This window comes from Eulemur rufifrons, chromosome 24 (genome assembly GCF_041146395.1).
Source record: "Eulemur rufifrons isolate Redbay chromosome 24, OSU_ERuf_1, whole genome shotgun sequence".
NCBI lineage: Eukaryota > Metazoa > Chordata > Mammalia > Primates > Lemuridae > Eulemur > Eulemur rufifrons.
This window is the reverse complement of record NC_091006.1, coordinates 22,068,898-22,091,461: the sequence shown is the minus strand read 5'-3', so window position 1 is coordinate 22,091,461 and position 22,564 is coordinate 22,068,898. Positions and strand designations below refer to the sequence as shown.

General features: G+C 41.3%; 1 protein-coding gene across 1 annotated transcript in view; it reads right to left on the bottom strand.

The window, feature by feature from the left end:
- ADAMTS3 (ADAM metallopeptidase with thrombospondin type 1 motif 3) overlaps positions 1 to 21,168 on the bottom strand; it is a 206,442-nt gene extending 185,274 nt beyond the window's left edge. The window contains exons 1-3 of the mRNA XM_069457845.1: positions 20,649 to 21,168; positions 19,293 to 19,320; positions 1,382 to 1,788 (exon numbers count right to left, since the gene is read on the bottom strand). Coding sequence (XP_069313946.1) covers positions 1,382 to 1,788; positions 19,293 to 19,320; positions 20,649 to 20,717 — 504 coding nt within the window. The 5' untranslated portion in view covers positions 20,718 to 21,168. The remainder of the gene's footprint in view (positions 1 to 1,381; positions 1,789 to 19,292; positions 19,321 to 20,648) is intronic.
- Positions 21,169 to 22,564: the final 1,396 nt, after the last annotated feature.

Below are 22,564 nucleotides of genomic sequence, written 5' to 3'. Positions count from 1 at the left end.
AATGGAGGAGATAAAAATTACATAATTTGTTATGTTATAAAATTTTAAAATAACACTGACTTAATATTTATACTCAAGATATTTTACTCAAAAGTGTTATAAAAACGGTGCCTTTTTATGTAATTTATTTCCTTTTATATCTTAGTATTGAATCAAGGCTCTCTCAGTCAATACTTCAATCTAAACTTATTCCATTTTCTAGAAAGTTCTTTCTTTTATTTTTATTCAATTACTTAAGGGCTCATTCAACCTTTTATGTGGAAGGAGAAGAATTTCAGGGATTCTGTACATCTGCAAACCCCAGAAGATGGTCCAGCACCAAGTGAGGGTATGAAGCTTAAACCAGTGGACTTCAGGTTGGAGACTCAGACCTGCTACTGCAAGCTACACAGTTTTCTGTGCTGGTTTTCAAAACCCTACAGAACGTCAAGAGTTAGTACAAGACTGTAAAAACAAACTCTAAAGCATGAACTCACCATCATTTGGTAAAACATATGGTATCATAACTCTGTTGGGCTGGACCTATGCATAAAGAGGACAATAACAGAATATTCAAGGTATGATGGCAGGACCAGCCCAAGTAGAATAATCATAACCAGGAATGTGAGGAATATTTTGAGAGGGGCAGTGACAAAAAAAAAAAAGGCAATAACTTTGAATTCCCAAGAAACGGCAGCCTGATAACTATAGGAAGAAAAATGGTTGCTCTTTTGCAACAAGGTCTTAGAATCAAATATGTATGGAAGAGGCATAAACATTTACACAATTTTCAAGTGACAACTAGAAATACAAAACAAATAAAAATATTTCATACCTACGAAGTATATAAAGAAGGGTCAGTTACTATTGCCTTCAACCACAAAATTGAAAATCAATATATGGGTATTTTTATTTGAAACTAAAGAATCAAAGCCACCACACAGAGAGAACTACATCTCAAGTTCATAAAGTAATGCTATTTGGACAAATTCTGACAGAGGATCTGCTAATTTCCCACTTTAGCATTCTCTGAGGAAGCCCAAAAGACTTTCCTTATGAAGATACTCAAAGTTTCCACTTAGAGGAATCTGTGTTTCTTTAGAAAGTTTTCAGAAAGCTGTGAAAGAAATAAGGAAATAAAATTCTCCAATGTAACATAAGTAAAAACATAAATAAAAAAATGCTAAAATGGTTGTCTTTTGTTTCTTGGAATAATGTCTTCATGTCACAAATTAAGCCAAAGCACACATCTTTGACAGTAAAATGATTTCTAATGCTTTTTCCTGAACTTAAAATACAACAATGAGGTTTCCTTTCCACCTCTACCTTCCAAACCATGCTGAAGCCACACTGCACTCCCAACACCTGCAAACACATACACACGAAAGGGAATGAGTCTTACCAGACCATCACAGTTGCTAATGGCAACAGAGGTTCCTGGAATGTCCATGATGTCACCAACATAAGCACAGTTGGTCTGCAAAGGCTCTGTTTTCCAGATTCTTTCTGAGGCAATTTCTGGTTGATGGCCATTAATGGGGTCAGACATATTCCCAGGCACCAGAGATGTCTCATGCCATTCCACAACAGCCCCGGGAGCTACTAGTTGGGTGTTGGGCTTTAGTCGCAGATGAAAATCTCTTCCAAATGCTGTGATGTTAAAGAACAATTGCTCGGGGTTGGAAGACACGTCCCTTGTTGACCTCTTTTTGTGATTTGCAGAAAGAATATGCGAGAGATAGTGTCCTTCTAGATTTGTGCTGACTGGAGTCACCAGCTCATACTCTCTCTGTCTCTTTATTGGTAAATCTGTGGAGTGAAAAATAGAATTGTATAACTTCATGCAATGAGAGAACGCAAGAGGACATAACATAGGCATGAAGTGCCCACCTCACAAGACTATACCACAATTTGCATAATAAATATATTCCTGATTCATCTGTGTTCAATGAATCATTTAATTTAAAAAATTACATCGTGAATATTCATATCTCATTTATATATTTGAGAACATGAACATAACAAGTTTCCATAAACTATATCTCGCTTGCTTAAAATTAAGACTTACCCTCAATTAATTACTGAAATAACTGACATCAGTTACAAACTTTTAACAAAGTTGCTATTATGTAGAAGAAATTTTTTTCTGATTGTTTTAATTTTTTCCTGCAGTAATCCTAGAATTTAGACTGTTACAACAGCTACCTTATGTTTCATCCACAATGAGCCTGTAAATTTAAACACTGTAGTTTATGTTGCTGTACTTCATATACATTTTTTCCATCATAACAACCCTAAAAACTACACTCCACGGGTGAGGAAACTGACATTCAGGGGGATGGAGAGATAGATGTCCGAAGTCAAACAACCGTGAAGCTCAGATATAAATCCAAGCTGCACTCCAAAGCCCATACACTCATTCTGCTATACCATGCCATGCTCCATAAATCCCCATTTTCAGAAAATGAGAATGGGTAAAAAAGAAGAAATAATAATCTACAAATTGAATGTGCAGTACCAGTTAGTCAAGAGGGAATGGTGTTCTCATTCTGCACCATGTTCCTCACAATGCACAGATACCTGTTTGCATCTGAACGTGTATTTGGAGCCCACCTTACAACACTGTGGCCACTTACGTGTTAAACTGAATTTCACAATTAGAACTTAATTCCCCTGGATTATCCAAATGTGAGCATTGTGTCTATTAAAATACAAACACCCTTGGGAAAAATAACACCTTAAACGAAGCATTTATCCCTTCATAGAAATAATTGTTAAGACCACAGGACGATGGACATTAGAGAATAAAACAAGGAGGGCAACAAGGATGAAAAAAAGAAAGCACGGAAAGGAAAACCTGAGAACATGAACAAAAAAGTTGCCCACTTTCATAATTCTAGCCCAAGACTATTCCTGTAGTATGTTAAAATGCCCTGGAAAACATTAGGATTCACAAATACTGCTTACCTATAGAAACTGCAAATTTTGTCATCCAGTAAAATACTTAGAGCATGAGATCTATAAATGAACCTATGACTCAGGCTCCTAAAGTATTCCTATAGAATCATCACGTTTTCATAATTTTTCCTGCTTTTTAAATACTTTAAGCAATGTGTAACAGGCTTTGTTATCATTATGCCACTTATAATGACCGATGTATTTAAACAAAATACCCTTCTTTATTAAATACATAGATCAATCAACTCTCTTGTAAATATTTACTGAGCAGAAAAGGAGGGAGGACTCTGACGTGACAGAATAAAGTGAAGCCTGGCTCCAACCCTGACAGCAGGGCAGCGCCATCCTTGCTGAACCACACTAGGCACCAGCACAAGCACAGACACAAAGATCTGGTCTCCCTTACAACCAAATCCATGAGGAATACCTTTGTAAATTCTCGTTTAAAGAAAAGACTCGAAATTTAAGGGAATGGACATGAGGGTCAAGGGAGCAGAGTGATGGAGGGGAAAGTTTCCTCAGTAAGAGATGAATCAAGCCTTTGGATGTGGACTGACAAAGCCTTAGAGACCATAAATAAACTACTAAGTTAAGTATAACTATAAATTCCTCAAAGATAGGAAACTCCCCATTCAACTTGGTATTCCCACTATGGTTTAATACAAGATTTTGTATGTGCCAGGGTCTCTTGTCAGTTGGATTTGCTTAATGTGTATTAAGTTAGGAATGCAGGTAACCAGAGAAACTTTGCTTTGTCTCTGCTGCTACACGCACTGAGTTACAAGACTCACTACTAAAGGCCCATAAGCATCCGGCTGCACCAATAATCTCAGTTATAATTCTTCCTCTAACCATTAGTTTACTGTTTCAAGGGAAGGAGGAAGCAATGCTTAATTTCAACGTATGGATTTCCCATCTCCACTGAAGGGAATTCACACAACCAAAGTCTAGACAAGCAAAGTCTATACTGATGCCTGGATTAAGTGACTGGAGAAGAAGAAAATTTAGGAAGAATGCAGGGAGGCTCCTCCATACCCAAGAGGATACGCAGAGCCTCACGCCTGCAGTAAACCATACATCCTAGATTCTCTGGGACAGCTCCATTTTCCACCGTTAGATAATATGTTCTGAATTTTTATTCAAAATAAGGATGGTCTATTTCCGCAAAGCTTTGTTTTCTCTAACGCTAAATAATAAACCATTCTTAAATTGTACACATAAGAAACATTTCTGAAATTAAACCCTGAATGAGTCATTTTCCAGTTGGGAATTCAGATAATCAGAAAAAAGACATACTTAGCAACCCCTAGTACTACCATCTTCTGGATGGTAGTTAACAGAACTGACAAAGGAATTACCCAGTCAACTGCCATTTATCAGCAGAATAAACACAGAGCAGCTCTGTGATTTGTGCCTGAGAACATAGCATCGCTAATACAACAATCACAGTAGGTAACTATTATTACCCCCTTTTACGAATGAGAAAACAGACCTAGAAGGCCTGCCTATCAATTTATGGTTTAAGATCTATAAAGGAGAATTATCACAAAAATAATGTTATACCTACACGCAACCAGTCAGCCCATCTTTCCTGGGGTGTAGCATCAATAATTTCTGTAAAAGGCTCTTAAATTCTGCATTTGTGGGGGGAAAGGGAGGTGGGGGCAGAAGCCCAAAGCTATCAAAAGCATTTTAATCTAAGATTACAATCACACAAGCAAACTCAATCATGTCCGATGTTAATTGACTGCATTCAGAAATAACACATTTTACAGGACCAACTATAATACTTCCACAAAGCAGTAGAGCCCGTGGTTAAAGGATGAACTACAGTGTCAGAAAGCAGCAAGTTGAGTCGACTCACGATCTTGAACAAGTTCTTTATTTTCTCTTAGGCTCAGTTTCTTTGATTGTTAAGTGGAGGTTGGTAATAGTTCCAATTTCACAGATTTGGTAAGAGGTTTAAATGGAATTATGCAGACAATTCAATAAATATTAACTATTACTAATTCAAATGTGAGTTAGCTACTCATTAAAATAATGTCATGTTCAACTTTAAGGTTAGAAACCATAAAATTGTCAGCTGAGATGGCAGAGGAGTCACAGCAATAGGTGTGCGTAGGTTTTTTGGGGCTGTTAAATTCCACCAGCACAGAGGGCTGCAGCCATTGCAAAACCCTATTGCTTGTCACTAATTATCCAAGCATGACCCAGATGTAGTGATTTGTCCACAACCCGCTGGTACCCGTGCATGTACAGTCCCTTTCCCTGCTGGTGGCATGGATGAACTTTCACCTTCCCGAAGAACAAACCCTCCACTGCACACAACAGCCCTTCTTACCTTTCCAAGAACAATCTCACAGATTGTCCTCTCTCTCTTCCCTCATCAAGTTTTTCCACATTACTAGATCATTCGCGGCAGCAGACAAGGAAGCTGCCATCACACCTCCCATCTTGAAGGAAAAATCTTCCTGGATGCCCACCCCCATAACGCCCCATCCCTTCACTCCTCTTAAGAGCAAGACGCTTTAAAAGACAGGCTCTGTTTCGTCCTTCCCCTTCTTTTTTTTTCTTGAACACATTCCAATCAGGCTCATGTGAGCTCACCGGTGATAACAATCACACGTTGCCGACGACAATTGTCAAGACTTGATCTTTCTACTTGCCCTATCGGCACCATCTGACCCAGTTTATTTCTCCTTCTTTCTTAACACACTTTCTTTATTTAGCTTCCTATATGCCATTCTCTTCCAGTTCTCCCCTCACCTCACTGGTCTCACCTTCTCGTTCTCCCATCCTCGTGTCCCTTTACTGTCATGGCCTGTAAAATCTAAAATGCCACCAGACCTGGTCCGTGGACTCCTCTCTTCTGCACCGATCCTCTCTAGCCTGGTGAGCTCACCCCATCTTCTGACTTTGGATGCTCTCACAATCGTATATCTCCGGCCCCGGCTTCAGCTGTGAGCTCCCCTCTTGTGTATCCAACTGCCTACTGAGACTCTCCATGTGGGTTGTCACCAGGCACCTCAACTCACCATTTCCAAAAGTGAACTCCGATCCTTCTGCTCCCAAATCTGCCCCTTTTCCATGTCAGTAAATAATAACTCTATTCTTCCAGCTAACTCAGACCAAAAACTGAACTAACCCATCCTTAACTCCTCATGTGCCAAAAACCCAATCTTTTACCAAATTCTGTTAATCCTACCCTCAAAATATATCCAGACTCTTACCAATTCCCTGCTGCTGCCCTCGGCCAAGTGACCGTCATCTCAGTTTTGAACGCACTTCCTAACTGTTCTCCTTGCTTCTGCTCTTCCTCGCTATGGTTATCCTCAAAACAGAGCCAGAACAATTTAGGTGTCAGATCATGTCACTCGTCCTCAACCCATTCCACTCAAAGTAAAATGGCTCACACAGTCCTGCAGTCTGAAGCTGGGACTTCTCACATCTTGAGGTTTTTGTACTTGCTGTTTCCTCTGCCAAAAAATCGTCCCCCAGTTGCATGGCTCACTCCCTCAGTTCCTTCAGATCTTTGCTTAAAGGTGACCGTCTAAGTGAGGCCTTTCCCGACCACCAGTAACCATCTCGTCACCTTCTGTCCCTCTTCTGTGTTTTAACTTTCTCCACAAATCTTCTCACCACTTGATATCCTATACATTGTGCCTATATGTTTATTTGTGTATTATTTCTCTACATAGACTAGCATATAAGCTTTATGACGGCAGGGATTTTATCTATTCTCTTCACGACAGTTCCCCACTGCCCAAAACAGAATCCTAAGTCACTCAGTAAACATCTGTGAATGAAGAACTGAATGAATGAGAGCAGTTTGAGCCTGAAGGGGTATCTAAAATTGCCAGGCATCCTCTCTTCCCTAAATAGTAAATTTGCCACCAAACCATGGATGATGACAAATGACAAGTTGTCATGTACCTCTAAAGCCAGAATTTTGCTTGCAAAACTTGTGTATATTTCTCATGGTTCCTGCTGACCTGTAAATCAAACATTTTATAGTATCCAGGTCTTCCATCGTAAGCTACCAAGGACAAGAAATGGATCTAATCATTAAAACAGACCTCCTGGAAGGCAGACACAGAGCCCCTCAGTCTCAGGAACAGGCAGCAGGGAATTTGCCCCCACTCTGCAATCCCTTTGGATGTTCACAGAATTAGAACTATACAGGTCAAAAATTTTAAAAAGGCCCTGAAAAATCATCTAATCCCTGCCTCTTTCTTACAGTGCAGCCTTCTGAAGTAGACGAAAGCATCTTTTTTCATACTCGGGGCCTCTCTCCACCCCTTCACTCACCCTTCCCCAGTAAGGACAAGTGACTTATGTGGTTGGGAAGTCTGGGAAGCACAAGAAGTTTGCAAAGTTCAGCACCCCCTCCTCATTCTTCTCCTGGAAATGAGCCTGGTAAGGGGTACACATCTCTTCCGCTTCACCAGGGACAGCCCTGCCCAGACAGGTGCGGGTGTCACTTTGTGCCTAACAGAGTGGGAGTCTCATTTTCCACCCCAGCCTGTTCTATAAAACATATTTTATTTTTATCTATGTCATTAATTTTTCTATTTCTCACCTTGTTCAGAACTTAGGCAGGGAAGAGAGTTATGTTTTTATTCAAGATCTCTTCAGAAACTTGAACTACTCCTAAGAAAAAGTTGTCACATCCCTGCTGGCAGTCTAATTATAACCCAAAAAATTATTCTTGTCAGGGAATTCCCTTATATCTAAACTCCTCATTCTAGAGTTTAATGTAATGCCTTCTTCCTCCTTGCACTGCATAACACAGCCACATTCTTGTGTATGTGTGCATGTGTGTATAAATCTGTACAGACTCACACAATTAACACACACAACCTACAGAAAGGATTTGAGGAGGCAATGCTCTATGTTTCCATTCACTTCAAAACCTTTGACTTTCTATTTTAATGTCGACCATGTTAAACTTCGCTAATGGTTTCCAAACTTCACTCATTTCCGAGGCTTTGGACACTTTACACATGTCTGTGTTTAGCATGATACTCTGCACATATTAAACCCTCAATAAACACAGGTTAAAAGAAAAAAAAAAAAAAAAACTTCCCCTAAACCATAACCTGAACAGGTCAGTTCTCTACTGAGAATAATGTGTTTTACTCTCTCTTCATCCTACTACATCTGAGCCAAACTGAATTTTCACCTGAACCTTTAGCTTGCCCTCCTGACTTTACTAATTCTATTCATGATGTGCTGATTCTCCTGAATCGGGCTAGAAAGCTACTTCATTTCAATTTTTCCCTCATATGATATCATTCAAGTCCTACTGATTTTTCCTTGGAAATTTCTCTCCAATTAACCCATTTTCTTCTAATCATTTTTAATTCCTCATCACTGCACACTGAAAAGCCACAAGTACCAAGTCCAAACTCCTCACACAGTTTCTCACTACCAAATATTGTATAAATTATACCAAAATATTATCTAAATTTGTCAGAAAAATTATTTTTTAAAGACCCAGATTTAAAATACCTAGTTTCTACCACTTACTACCTTAGTGATTTTTCTCACATAAGACTTTCTGTGTCCATTTTTATCTGTAAAAATAGAGGTTATAATACATTTACTTCACAGGCTTGTCATAAAATTTAAATGACCTAATTCATTCACAGTGCTCACAACATTGTCTGATACATAATAAGTATTCAATAAATGCAAGCAAGTAATATTACTATGTTATTCTCTCCAAATAGCTTCAGTGATTCACCCTAACTTCAGGATAAAACAGATGTACAAAATCTATGTCTGTTTTCATATTAGATCTCAAAATTGCTTGGAAGACCATCTACTAATCAAACCCTTCCACTTCAAAAGTATGAAACAGAAACTGAAAGATTAAGTAACTTAACCCAAATCAAAACTTAAGTTTGGCATTCAAGGCCCTCTGCCCTCTGTCCCTAGTTTCTTTTCACCATCATCTCCCGTATTAGTCTATTGAAACACTCTGTCTAATGTGCTCAAAAGACCAGCTTAAGCGTATCCGCCTTCTCAGTCCTGCTCTGTAGCCTCCCAGGGTGAAGGACCAGAGCTTTCCCTCCATCTAGGCAAATCCATTAGGGCCCCCACAGCCTATCCCAAGCCTCATCTTTTCCAAGAAACCTTCCTGGCACCTCGTCCGCAGAGCACAGACCTCCTGGCCTGAGCTTCCAAAGCTCTCACTGTCAAGTCATTTGACACAACTGTGCACTGTCTGTATAAAAGTTTTAAAAATCTCTATGGAAAAACTGATACGCTTATGTCTCGTACTTTCTGAGATTTTAAGCTCTTTGGGGGCAGAAGTACAGTATCTTAATTGTGTTTAAGTGGCCCCAGTGTACATCACTCTTTGGCGAAAAGAAAAAAGGCAGTGTGTCCAACCACTCAACCACTAGCTCTTTCTGGAAGCAGGGCTTCTTGAGAGAGTGCTCTATGCGGGAGCCAGTCATGTGCTCAGTACGACACAGTGGCCCACGCTTTGAGATCATCTAAGCTCCTTTGCACGGTCAGCCACATACGTACAACTGAGGACAGACAGCTTGGTCCCCTCCTAGGTATGCTGTAGAATGATACACAAATGTCTCCTAGAGGGTACCTAATGTCCCCGACACATTACCAAAATCACACTATAGAACAGTAAGGGAACAGAAGTCTTCAGTAGTACAGTCAACACTGCAAGGACCTTGAGTGACTGCAGTATAAATCTCCCATATGTCCCAGAAATTTTCAGGTGACCTAATTAATACCAAAGCTATGCCGGGCACATAGAATATTGGAACACTTGCGATAGATGCAACGTGGCTTATAACGCCCGAGCCAGGAAGGGAGTAGGGTATGACGGTTGAGCTGGTTGAGCACTGCATTTGGACTTTGGTTCCTGGCTGATGAGCTGTTTGGTATCGTGCAGGCAAATTATAAAAATTAAGGCTCACAGATGTGATCTGTAAAAATATAGATATTAATTGAGATCAAATGAAGTAAGATATATAAGGGACCTGGCCCATCTAATAACATTTCAATAAATGAAAAGTGAGCTGATGCTATCATTGTCATCATCTCTAACTAGAGCTATAGAAGAAGAAAGTCAGTTTTGGATGACTCCTCAGGCCTCACTTTCCTACACTTCCAACCCAGGCTGATGTCTCTGATGTGCTCAGAAGGACCTTAAATTCCACATCATCAGAGGCCCCAAATCCGGGTTGACTCTAACAATCCATACCCCATTACCCAGCCTAGAGGACTCGGACTGTCTCCCAAGCATTGGCTGATTATCTAGTATAAAGAGGCAGTTCACACAGGCAATTTCCTTTATCAGGAATAAATTCTCAGGATGCAATAATCTGGCCTCAAGAATGAAATCAAATAAGCATTTTCAAGATCAACTCAAGAAGCAGCTCCAACAACAACATTTCCAAATCCTGAGCCGAGGGTAAGAGAGTGACTTTCATCAGAAATGATAGGAGCCAGCTGCTCCAGGAAAGATGCAAGCCGCGCGAAGGATGGACGTTAAAGCGGACGCCAAATGCCACAGGGCTCAGCAAGCCTGTAAACACTCATGGGGAAGGCGACACATCTTCTCGCAAAAGCAATTAAAAATTAATTGTGACACATGCTGAAATTCTGAACTCAGCCACATTCTTTTTTCCTCACTTCATCTCCTCTGCTAGGCTCGTACCACCACAATGCAGATACTCTCTTTGGTGCGTTTCTTACTTTAGTTGCAAATCTATTTTCATAGTCAAAGATTTTTTAATGAAGCTATTTGCAAGAAGTAAAGGTAGTCGTTTTTTAATTCCTTATCAAGAAAGAACGAACAGTTGTGAACTTAAATTCTTCTCATTTTTAAATCTGGCTTTTTAATAAATATTTGATGCAATTGCACAATCTTTATGTTCAAGAGAATCATTTAGGAAAAAACAGCACATTCTTTAATGTCCTAAAACATGAAGTCAGGTAAGAGAAGATATTTCAAGTAAAGAAAAAGTATACTTTGAAGAAAAATATCCAACTATTTTCTTTGCTACATCTTAAAACGACCAAATAATCAATAACAGGATAGCAAGTACGCGAGATTTTTTTTTAAGTGAGGCCCAGATGCCAACATTTTAACATTCCTATCTTAGTTTTTAAGGAAGCACTTCTGATCATATTTAACATCATTAGAAATTTTAAAGCCTGAAGAGCTATATTAGCCTTTCTACAAATTAGTATTTCTCATATCTCTTAGAATTTTTTAGTGGATAGCACTTCTAAAGATTAATATTGAGTCTAGAGTTTAAAGCCATGAAAACCGGCATTTGTCCCCAGGGGCAAAGACTGGAGAAAATAAGGTAAATAAGAAATATGGATAGCATTGTTAAAGGTTTTCACTGAAACCTCACTTGTGGTAATTACATTTTCCAAATCTAAAATAGCTTGGCTCATGGTTTGACAAAAGTATGAGGAACTAGGACAGTCTACTGGAAATTAGTTTCCTATTGCTTCTGCAACAAATTACCAAAAACTTGGTGACTTACAACACCACAAATTAATTATCCCATAGTTCTGGAGGTCAAAGTCTGAAATAGATTGCACTGGGCTAAAATCCAGCGATCAGCAGGGCTGCGTCCTTTCCAAAAGTTCCAGGAGAGAGAGTGTTTCCTTGCCTTTTCCAGTTGCTACTGGCCGCCGGCATTGCCTGGCTTATTTATGGTCCCCTTCCTCTATCTCCAGAGCCAGCAATGGCAGACTGAGTCCTTCCCCAGCTGCCATCTCTCTGGTCTCCCTCTTTCGCCTCCCTCTTCCACTTACAAAGACTCCCACCTAGACAATCCTGGATAATCTATTTTGAGGACATTTGATTGGCAACCTTAATTCCATCTGCAGACTTAATCCCCCTTTGCCATGTCACATAACATATTCAAAGGTCCCTGGGACTCAGGCACGGACATCGTTGGAGGGGCCATTATTCTACCTACGACAGCCACCATATCCCACCCAGCGTGCTGGAAAGCCCTTGCTGTTGTGGCTTTATTATACATATATGACTTCCCAGAATCCATCCTCCTTTTTCTTTAACTGCATCCCAATTTTCCCCCAGGTTAACCATCCCACACTCCACTCCGAGTCCCACAAATCAGGTGTGAAATGTTTCGGTCCAGGCCAAATCACTGCATCCCCTGACCATAGTGAATGGTTCAAGGGTAAGTTTATGACTTAAGCCAAGTAGCCAATAAAATCTCTACCAGGAATTTACCGGAGCTACCAAAAAAGAAGTATCTGTCTAGAGGGGTGAAAGGTAGAAAGATAGCCTGGAGATGCTGGTGACAGTCTCTGCCACAACTTGGGGGGCTACCAATCTTACCCTGATAGAGAAATAAAGCCAACAGAGAGGAAAAATAAGAAAGAGACAGGAAAATGGGGAAGAAGGGAAAGAAAGAAAAAGAGAGAGAGAGAGAGAGAGAGAAAAGCGATTGAGTCCTGACATTATTTGAACTCTAGAGCCAGCTATATCTGACTTTGATTACCTTACCAATTTTGTTTTCCTTAACAGGGTTCCTGTCACTTGTATCCAAAGGAGTTGTGACTAGTACAGGAACTTTCTCATAGAGAAATGGAAAAAAAGAGAATTACAATCAATGATACAACAAGAAGTAAAAGAGTGCTGTCTGGTGTACACAAAATACAGTTGGTGTGGAATCTCTATGGAAAGACTGTTTTGCACCATTCCTTATTCAATTCCCCCTACTGCTCTACTCCCATGAATTAAGCAACGCTACACTGAGATATCAACATGAAGATAATACATGAAAACAGCTCTCAAAGAGCTGTCACATGGTGAGCTAAGAGGTGGGACAGTTCACAAGTTCATGGCACAGTAAATTAAGGTTTCTGAAAACTCATGGTGGTAGGCAGACCTCTCTAAAATGTAGGGATTGGAATGCAGTACCGCTCTTAGAGTAAAAGTGTGTGTTTTAACAAAACAAAAGGACAAGTCTAAGACATACTAATAATAATAGCTACCAGTCTAGCTTGCTTACCATATGATAGCATTCAATGAATACTCATACAAGCACCACAATTTTATGAAGTAAACAATAGTATTATGCCTATGTTACAAGTCAGAAAGCAACACTCTGAGAGGTTAAGGTCATCAGCTAGAAAGAGGTCTAGTCACTGACCACTTGATGGACGAAAGATGATGAATATTAGGTCCGCCACTGGTTACACAGGTGAAGATTTTAGATTAAGGAGTGGACTTTACATGTAAAGAAAAGAGAACTCAAACTCATACGAATAATGACTTCAATCATCTTTTTATTTTTATTTGCTGGCATATTTAATATAAAAATATACTTACTAAATATGAAGGAAAATTGTAGAAAATGTGATTTAATATCTAAGGCCACAGTATTTGAAAAATCATACATTTGATCTTATTTCACTTTTTCTAAGCTTCCTAAGAACTATTTTTGTTGTATTAGTCACTTTAAGAACAAAATATACGGCTTCATGTTTCTCACCATTTGTCCTAAATTCCATAAAGATTCCTCAGACTGAATTTGTGGCAATCATTTTTACAAACATGCAACTGACATTTTACCACAAAATCTCTCCCAGGGATTTACAGTTAGTCAGCAAACTCATGCAAACTTATTTGGAGAATTAAGATGGATGGATCACATGTGGGAACAGAGCTGCTTACACTAGGCGACTTCCCATGGTTTACCATCCATTTTAAAGACTATACAACTCTCAAAGTCTGTTCTATGAAGAGGATGAATCTTCTCATAGGACTAACAAAATTACAAAAACATTTGTATAATGTAATTATTCATACATGATAAATTCATTGCATCTTTCAGGGACTGGATAACCAAATATGAAAAAGTTATATTCAAATGTCAAGAAGAACTAAGCCAAAACTACTTTTACATTAAAAGTTTAAAAATCAATATGTTGCCAGTAGGAGTTCGGGTTGTACAAACCTTTTCAAAAGCCATCGTGAATCTGTTAATTTGTTTTTACTCAGTAACCAACTTCTAGGGCTCTCTCATAAAGTAGTCATTTGAAATGCAGGCAATGATCTATATACAATATTCACTATTGTGGGAAAAATGGACACCATTAGGAAAATGATGACAAAAATTAGGGTTTATTAGCATGATGGGATAAAAATGATGTTCACAAGGAGTTTGTAATGATATAGAAAAATTATACTAAAATACTAAACACAAAAAAAAAAACAGTCTGTGTATTGAAAAAAGACTGAATAAAAATATGCTAAATTATAACAGCAGTTTAGGATTCACAGTGACCATCAAAAATCTGGAGAATGCAGAAAAACTAAAGAATACAGTTACAGTAGACACATGTAAAGCATATATAATCAGGAAAAAAACTGAATAATTAAAAAGAAAAACCCAACAACTTACAGTAACAGAACCAGTATGGTTTAGGAATAAAAGCTGATCTCTATTACAGGAACACTAAAGAGAGGGTTCCCAAAATTCTGGTAATAGCAGTCCTCCGTGAGGAAGCATTAGAGTTCCATCTAAGTCATCACTGTCAATATATCCAGTCCAAGTAGTATAATCAAGATCTTCGCATCGAGACCACTCATGACTTTACCAGGCAATTTGGAATTGTCCCTAATGGATTTCCAAGGTAATCTGGGTTGGCTACTCAGAAGCAAAGAATGCTCAAGGATTATCATTCTGGAAGCAGAGGTGACCTTGAGGGTTTCTGAACATTTCTGACCAATATTACAATTATTTGGTCCAATGAAAAGTGGAAGCAATAAAAGTCTGGGGAAGAAATATTTCAGCTAAAAACCAACAATAAATCCCTGGTGATAGATAACATGCTGCACTTAACAAAATCTCATCTAGGAAGCTTAGAGCAGTTAACGCTAACCATAATCATGCTCAACTGAGGGGTGGAAGCTAAATCAGTAAAGCCAATTCCATGTTCTTTAGTTACAAGGAAGAATAATGGACTGGGTAGCTAAAATTCAAAATTTTACAAAAGATCCCTTTAAACCGCCTTCTCGACCCCACTATTTAGTATTATTGCTGGCAAATTGGATTGATAGATTTTAATCGTAGCTTATCTTATTTCCACTGATGCCAGCAACAAGGGAAACGATCCTAAGTAGACTGTAGTAAAATATTAGTTGGCATTCCAAAATTGCACATAAAATTAAATTTGTCAAATACTTATTGAGCACAAACAGAAAAGCATACAAAAACCAAAAGGCCTAAGTCCCCGTGCTCTGTGAGGTGAAAACAGGAGTCACGAGAGGACTTCAATAATTAATTGTATAGCCATTGTCACCATCATTTTCTTGAGGATCAATTAAACCTGGAGAGAGGCAGAAAACAAGAGCATTTAAAGAAATTCAGTACACAGGTAAATCCCAAAACGATAATACCCTGCTTGCTAGACCTATTGATTAAATAACAAATATGTGAGGAGCCACAGGTACCAAGCACTGTTTTATGTACTGGGGATACAGCTGTCATTAAGACAATGTCTTTGCTCTCATGAGGGTTACACTAGTGACAATGCTTACCAACAAACAACTAAACCCTAAAAACCAAACAAATACCTGAAAATGATGAAAAATTATCTCTCAGTAAACTAGATATCTGAGAGGACAATATTAGCAATTTTATTTTTTTTTAAGAATGAAATATAATGGAACTTGCCACTGTGGGACAGAAATAGGGCAGAGAAAGATAAAAAAATGCCCCAGTTCCAAGAGAGGGGTGGGGAAGGGAAGATATCTTAACACTAAAGCCTCATAGTGATTCTTCAAATGACACCCAAGCAATCTCAAGGTGGTAGCTTATGAAACAAAGGGACTCAGAGACTTCTTTTTAAGATTTTCCAATTTCTACAGGACTACGGTGATTTCCTAAGCCACGTGTGTCACAGAGCAAGCCTCCTTGCCCAATTAGGCCAGCCAGCCAGTTGCCCACAGTTGCCGCAGGCATCCTACCAAGGCCAGGATCTGAGTCAGAAATGAAAGAACTCCCTGATATGCCACAGAAATGTCAATTATCTCATGAAACATACTTGCGCATACATACACAAACACAAACACACACAGATATGTATGCATGTATGGGGGTAGGTGGGTAGGAAGGTAGTCTTCTTTAGTTGACAAAAAGGGACAGAACTAGGTTATGGTTCAAAATCTATTGGCCCATTCTCTCTAGAGTACATCATACTTTCCCACACAACCAGGAAGGTATTTTTCCTCTGGCTGAAGAGAGAAGCGAAGAAGCAATATCCCACATTAGACACGATAGAGGTGATACATCTACATATATTCTTAACCTGCCCCCATCTCTTACTGCCTTCTCTGTACCTACATAAAAGGCTTCTGGAAAGAGTGGGGAACCTGTGGCCTCAGGCCACATGTGGCTTTCTAGATCCTTCAGTGCAGCCTTTTGACTGAGTCCAAATTTTACAGAACAAATCTTTTTTAATAAAGGGATTTGTTCTGTGAACTTTGGATCTGGTCGAGGGGCCACACTTGGGGATCTGCAGGTTCCCCACCCCTGAATGGCAAAATTAATCTACCCTGTTAGAAGTCAGGAGAGGCTGGGTGCCGTGGCTCACACCTGTAATCCTAGCGCTCTGGGAGGCTGAGGCAGGAGGACTGCTTGAGCTTAGGAATTTGAGACCAGCCTGAGCAAGAGCAAGGCCTCCGTCTCTACTAAAAATAGAAAAAATTAGCCGGGCATGGTGGTACATGCCCATAGTCCCAGCTACTCAGGAGGCTGAGATAGGAGGATGGCTTGAGCCCAGGAGTTTGAGGTTGTTGTAAGCTAAGCTAACGCCAGGGCACTCTAGCCCGGGAGACAGAGTGAGACTGTCTCAAAAAAAAAAAAAAGAAAAAGTCGTCAGCAGAGTGGTTACATTTCACATTTCTTTAGGGGACAGTGCTAGGCAGGTGATATGAGAAAGGTACAGGGGTGCTAGTGACGTTCGACTTACTGATCCAGATGCTATTAATAGTTACCAGGAGTATTTGCTTTGTGAAGAATCAGTAAGCTGTACACCTGTATGCACTATCCTACATGTATATTATATTTCAACAGAAAATAGTTTTTAAATTTAGCTTTTTAACAATGAATTTATATTTACTTCTTCCTGAGACATTAAATTATTTGGAAATTATTCCGAGTCATGGAATTTCTCTAGCTAATTTGCAGAGCAATCAATCAAACATCAATAAAATCTACAAACCTTATTAGTCTTTCCTAATGTGTCATTGATCAAATAGCGCCTCCAGGCAGTTATATCAACTACTTTTAAGTCAGTTATTAGGAAAAAAAAAAAAGATACGTACAGGAGTGCATTTTACCAAACTTCCAGGTTAGCAATGTCTTTACACATGGGGACAGGGGAGTGACACTCATTATTGTACATGAGATTTTCTTAAATTAATATTTTAAAATCCCTCTTAAGAGCTATGCAAATTACCATAATGCAAAGCCAAATGGTAGTTACGGTTTTTCTATCACAAGGCTGTGAGCCAGAATCTATTTTTTGACCTTTTTTCTTCTCTTCATTCAAGGTGAAAATGGTAACAAAAATGATAATGATAAGAGAGAGAAATCCCATAAAAGAGAGGAATATGAGGGCAAGTAAATTGCCAGCAATACAACCTAAGAGTTCCGTGCCCTCCTCTCTTCCACACTGCTGACTTGTCTGGCTCCCGCCAAATTCCAGCACACCTGCACTGTTTTCGTCCCTTTGAAAACAAGACTGGACCAAAGTTCAATCCAGGGTCTCTTACGTGAGAGCATCCTGATTCTATCTGAAAATTTAATCAAAGCGATATATTTTATTTTGCGAATATTACTTTGGTGGAATGGGTACTCTTAAACATCTTTTTAATTTACATATTGAGAACTTGGGATGTTGAAGTAGTCAAATGTTTAAGTAATTAAAAATAAGACGGCTTTCTTTTCCCTACTTGTTTAGGGGTTGATTAAAAAATTCCTTCTTTAAAAAGATATAGATGGATGGCTGAATGCCATCCACTATAAATGATTAATGTCTCTTCATAGACACTGTATTTTTAGTGCAGTTCTCAATTACTCGCCTCACCCCTGTTCTGCGCTTACTATTTTGAGGTCTAAGTTTGGGGAGTATATCCAAGAATGCTCAGCACTGAGCAGGAAGGAGCATTTTGACGTATGCACATATAGCACACTACATATACACACCTCCGGGCCTGGATCTTGGGTGTACCCCATTAGTTAACAAGCGTGGATCTCCCCTATGTACTACTAAAACAGGTAGCGGTGCAACCTCTCAAGCTTCATTTTCCTCATCTCTAAAATAGGCACAATAGTATCCCTACCTCAAAGTGTGGCTGTGGGAATAAGGGGACACAACGCACATAAAGCGATTAACACTGCGGCTGGCATTTAGATGGTCAGTGACTTGTAACTCTGTTTGCAGTAGCAGCAGTAAAAACTCTTCTCCTAAAAGATGACTTTACAGTATCACTTGACAAATACAGAATTTACAGAGACTAATACTCTGCCAAAAAGAAAATTTATCTTTAAAAGCAATCCAAGTAAAATGTGTATTTAAAAAAGTCTTTGAATGCAGCCTGGCTTCTTGCCAGATGACTTTCAGGCTCTGCATTCAGAACAAATATATCATTCTAAACAGCTTCAAGAAAGACCATGGATGTTAGAGTGACCCGTTGCAAGTCACACTCTCTGAACCTCAGTCTCCTCACCCATAAAATGGGAATAATAATCACCACAGCATCAGATAGAACTGAAGTTTTAACTGTTATCTACAAAAGGCCTAAGAATATCTTGCACATGATAGATAATTATTTTCAAGCAGATGGAATAAAAGAAGTCATCAGAGGATTCACCCAAAGCAGGAAAAATCTTACTAGCAAAATTTTCATCCTCTGTAGTCATTTCTCCCTTCTTTGTAGCATTCTTACAACATGCCTTCTGTTTTACTCAGATGTGCTCCTCCTACTGCTACAGAAATTGATGATTTGATTTTATTCATCACACCTTCTTCCAGCCTCTCCATCACCCTCCAAGTACATACCAGTGGCTTGTACAAAGACAGTAATAAATTGATACTTGAAAAGTCCAACTGCAGGAGAATTTTCACATCACTACAATTTAGCCTGAGGAAAGTGGGACCCTCCTCCAGAAAGAGAAAGGGAAGAACACAAATGTTGCTGCACTACAAATTATTTTTTTTTAACCACCAATGGGAAAAATTGCAGAAACAATATTTTGCTTAGCTTACTTCACTCCCTACTTTCAACTAAGATAAGAGTGACATCTGAGAACAAGGCTTACCTATTTGCACCATTTCTTCATTACCAGCCTGGAAAGGAGGGGGGAAAGTAAGAAAAAGAAACAGTTACTGGGTTTCATCTTATCACCTCATGCGTTTTATTTCTACCATTAATGCTTTTCAGGAGCTAGCTAATCAGGAGACGCTGGAGACTGGGATTGGTGCCTAAAGGTGTACCTTGGTCTGTAGAAGGTTCTTGTGACAGGAGCCTGAGCCAATTCAATAACAATTTGGGGAAGGGAGCTGTTTGCCCGTCTTAATTTTAACTTTTATGAAGCCAACAAAAATAAATACTGACACCCAATAGTCTCTTCTGAAAACTCCCATACTGGGTCTGGATTAGAAAAGAAAGTCTCTGAATTTAAACAGGCGAAAACAAGCCTAAAAGGGGGGAAGGGGGGGCGTAGGGGGGAGGGCGCCTAATGCATCAGATTTGAAGTCAAGAATCTACCAGACAGTTCTCTACGTTTTTTCCTATGGTCAGACCAGGCAGACCAGAGAAGCTACAAAAACTCACAGAGAAATTCTGTACCCCCAGCCCCACCGGCCCTGTGCTGAGATGATTTACTGCAGACGGCTCGGCTGGCCCGGCTGAGCCTTCTCAAGGACTCGGCTCTGAGAGCATCGGGCTTCACCTTGAGTCTCCAAAGGGTGGGGGCAGGGCCGAAAAGAAACAGAGCTGCACTCAACTTCGCTTTAAAAAGAGGCGGCGTTGTGCAGAGGGGGAGGGGAGAAGGCGGCCGGCGCCTCCAGCCTCTGCCCAGGAAAACGCAGGGCAGGAAACGTCTCCAGCCCCCTCCCCAACTGTCAAACCCGAGCCCGGCCGCGGTCCTCCCAGGACACGTGTCTACTGGATCGCTCCCTGTCCGGCCCGAGGACTTCCTGAAACCCCAGCCTCCGGCGGCCCGAAAACCCGTGAGTCAGTCCGGAGAGAAAGCCCCGCGAGCCCGACTCCCGCTGCTGCAACCAGAGCACTGGGATCCCGGCGTCCAAAACTTCATTCAAGCTCCCAGACCGCCCTCCAGAAAGGGGACAACCCAGACGGCCCGGCGAGGATGCGAACAGGCTGCAGTTTGTCACTAGCGATTGCTCCGAGTGCCGCAGAGTGGAGAAGCCCTAGGTGTGACAGCCGGAGCTCCCGGAGCGGGAGTCGTAACCCCCCGTGCAATTCAACCCCCCACCCCAAAAAGCCACGCACGCCGAGCCCAGCTCGCAAAACACCGCTCCTGAACGCAAAGGTTAACAGGGGAGGGTGGGAGGAGGAGGAGGAGGAGGGAAGAGAAGAGGGGAGAGAGGGGAGGAACTTTTTCGGGAAAAGGTTGGGTTTGAGTTTTTTATTGTTATTATTTTCCACTTACTTGTCCATCAGCTGAAGTCCTAACCTCTACCAGAGCGGCTGCTATCAACCAAAGTGACAGGAGAACCATCACGAGTCGAGTTCACTTTCCAACTACTGGGCAAAGCAAATGCCCAGAGCAACGACCCCCCCCCCAAAATAAGTTTCTTTAAAAAAAAAAAAAAAAAAAAGGAAAAAAAAATGCAGAATTAAAAAAAAAACCTTCTGTGCTTTGCTTCAATGAAAATGAAATTTGAGCTCTGAGCCTGGCCCCCTCTGCTCTGCAGTTCTTTCCACTTCACCTTCTCACCCCGTCCTCCTACGGCGTGTGCAGGGGCGAGAAGGTGCGAGCCGGGCACGGGCTGCGCCGGGAGGGGGGAAGGGACGAGGGGCTTCCAACTATCTCTGCCCAGGGCGGCTTTTTCGAGGCTTTTCGAGCACCATGGGTCCCTACGGTGAGCGCGGAGAACGCTGGGGTTCCCTGGAGCACAGCAGGGGGAGTGTTAGCGACAGAGAGGAGCGAGCGGGAGCGGGAGAAAGAGGCAGGAGACGGCGACTCCGCCGCACACGCAGAGGTGGGGGCGGGAGGAGCGAGGGGAGGAGGAGGAGGAGGAGGAGGAGGAGGAGGAGGAGGCAGGCGGGGGAGGTGGGAGGAGTGGGCCGCCCGTCGGCTCCTGTTGATCGCGGACGATCGACTGCTCGCGGCCGGCGACCCGCGCGGCGCTAATAAAGCGGCCGGAGCCCCCCGGACGGACGGCCCCTCCCGCCCCGGCGCCCACGTCACCCGCGGCCTGGCCAGCGCCCCCCGCGCAGAGTCGGGGTTTGAGACCACGCGGGAGCATGTGTGGCCCAGGCTTGACCCCCCCCCACCCCACCCCGGGAGCCTCTGCTTCCCCCAGAAGCGGGGAGAGGAGGGGAGGGTCCCGGGGCGCCACCAGTCCGGACTGGCAGGACGCGCATAGAGTTAATTATAGGAAGGGGGAGGGTCCAAGGGCTGGTCCTGGGCTGTAGGAAATTCGTCTCCTGCAACCTCCACTGTGCTCCAGCCAGGGAAAAGTCTCCCCGGAGAGAATCCCTGGAACTTCCAGGTCTTAATGACGCGATGATCTCCCCTCCAGACACCGGTCGCCTCCCACGTTTTGGGAGGGAGGGGGCGTCTTCCTCTTTAAGCCCTTGTTTATGCTTTCCTCGTTTCTATTAGTTTTCAAAGATACCCTGTCCCTTCTTTGACTCACCCAGATGCTTCCGTTTATCACTAGGGCACACAGGCCTCAGCGCCTCTTCCCCACACCAAGATTAAGTTATCAAATGATTTCTGCCCACTATTGTGGCCCGGAGCTTCCTGGAGGAGATGACACCAACCTAAGAGTTTGCTGGCATCCTAGCCCAGGCCTCCCTCCCCGTAGAAGACACCTGCGGGCGCTTTCCAGGGAGCAGAGAGGAGGAAAAGGAACTTTCTCCAACCTCTACTGACCAATCTCTGACACACCCTTCCAAAAACAGACCAGGAGAGAAGAAAGATCGGGCACAAATTTAGATATAATCTTCTTCAGCTGGAAAGAGTCTTGAAGAGGCCTGCCTAAAATAAAACGTGAAGAAGCTGATGTCTGTTTTGCAATGAGATGCTTCCATAAGTCATAGTTCCTGTAAAAACAGTATGAGTTTGGAAGGTTTCCTATAACTTTGATTCATTATTTATTCCTAGAGAAGTAAAGTAACGCTTTAATTACTCATTGCAAGATTTGGTGTTCACTGATGTTTTATCTGTTAAGTCATCTCAAAATCGTATATCCAGGATGTTTATATATGCAAATGAGAACCCAGATAACTAAATGGCCCCACCTAGTAACACAGGGTATTAATTAGTTATTAGTTGAAATTAAAATTAGACCCCAGGACTAAAGAATCTGTAAATTACTTTTTTTCTTCAATTAAAGC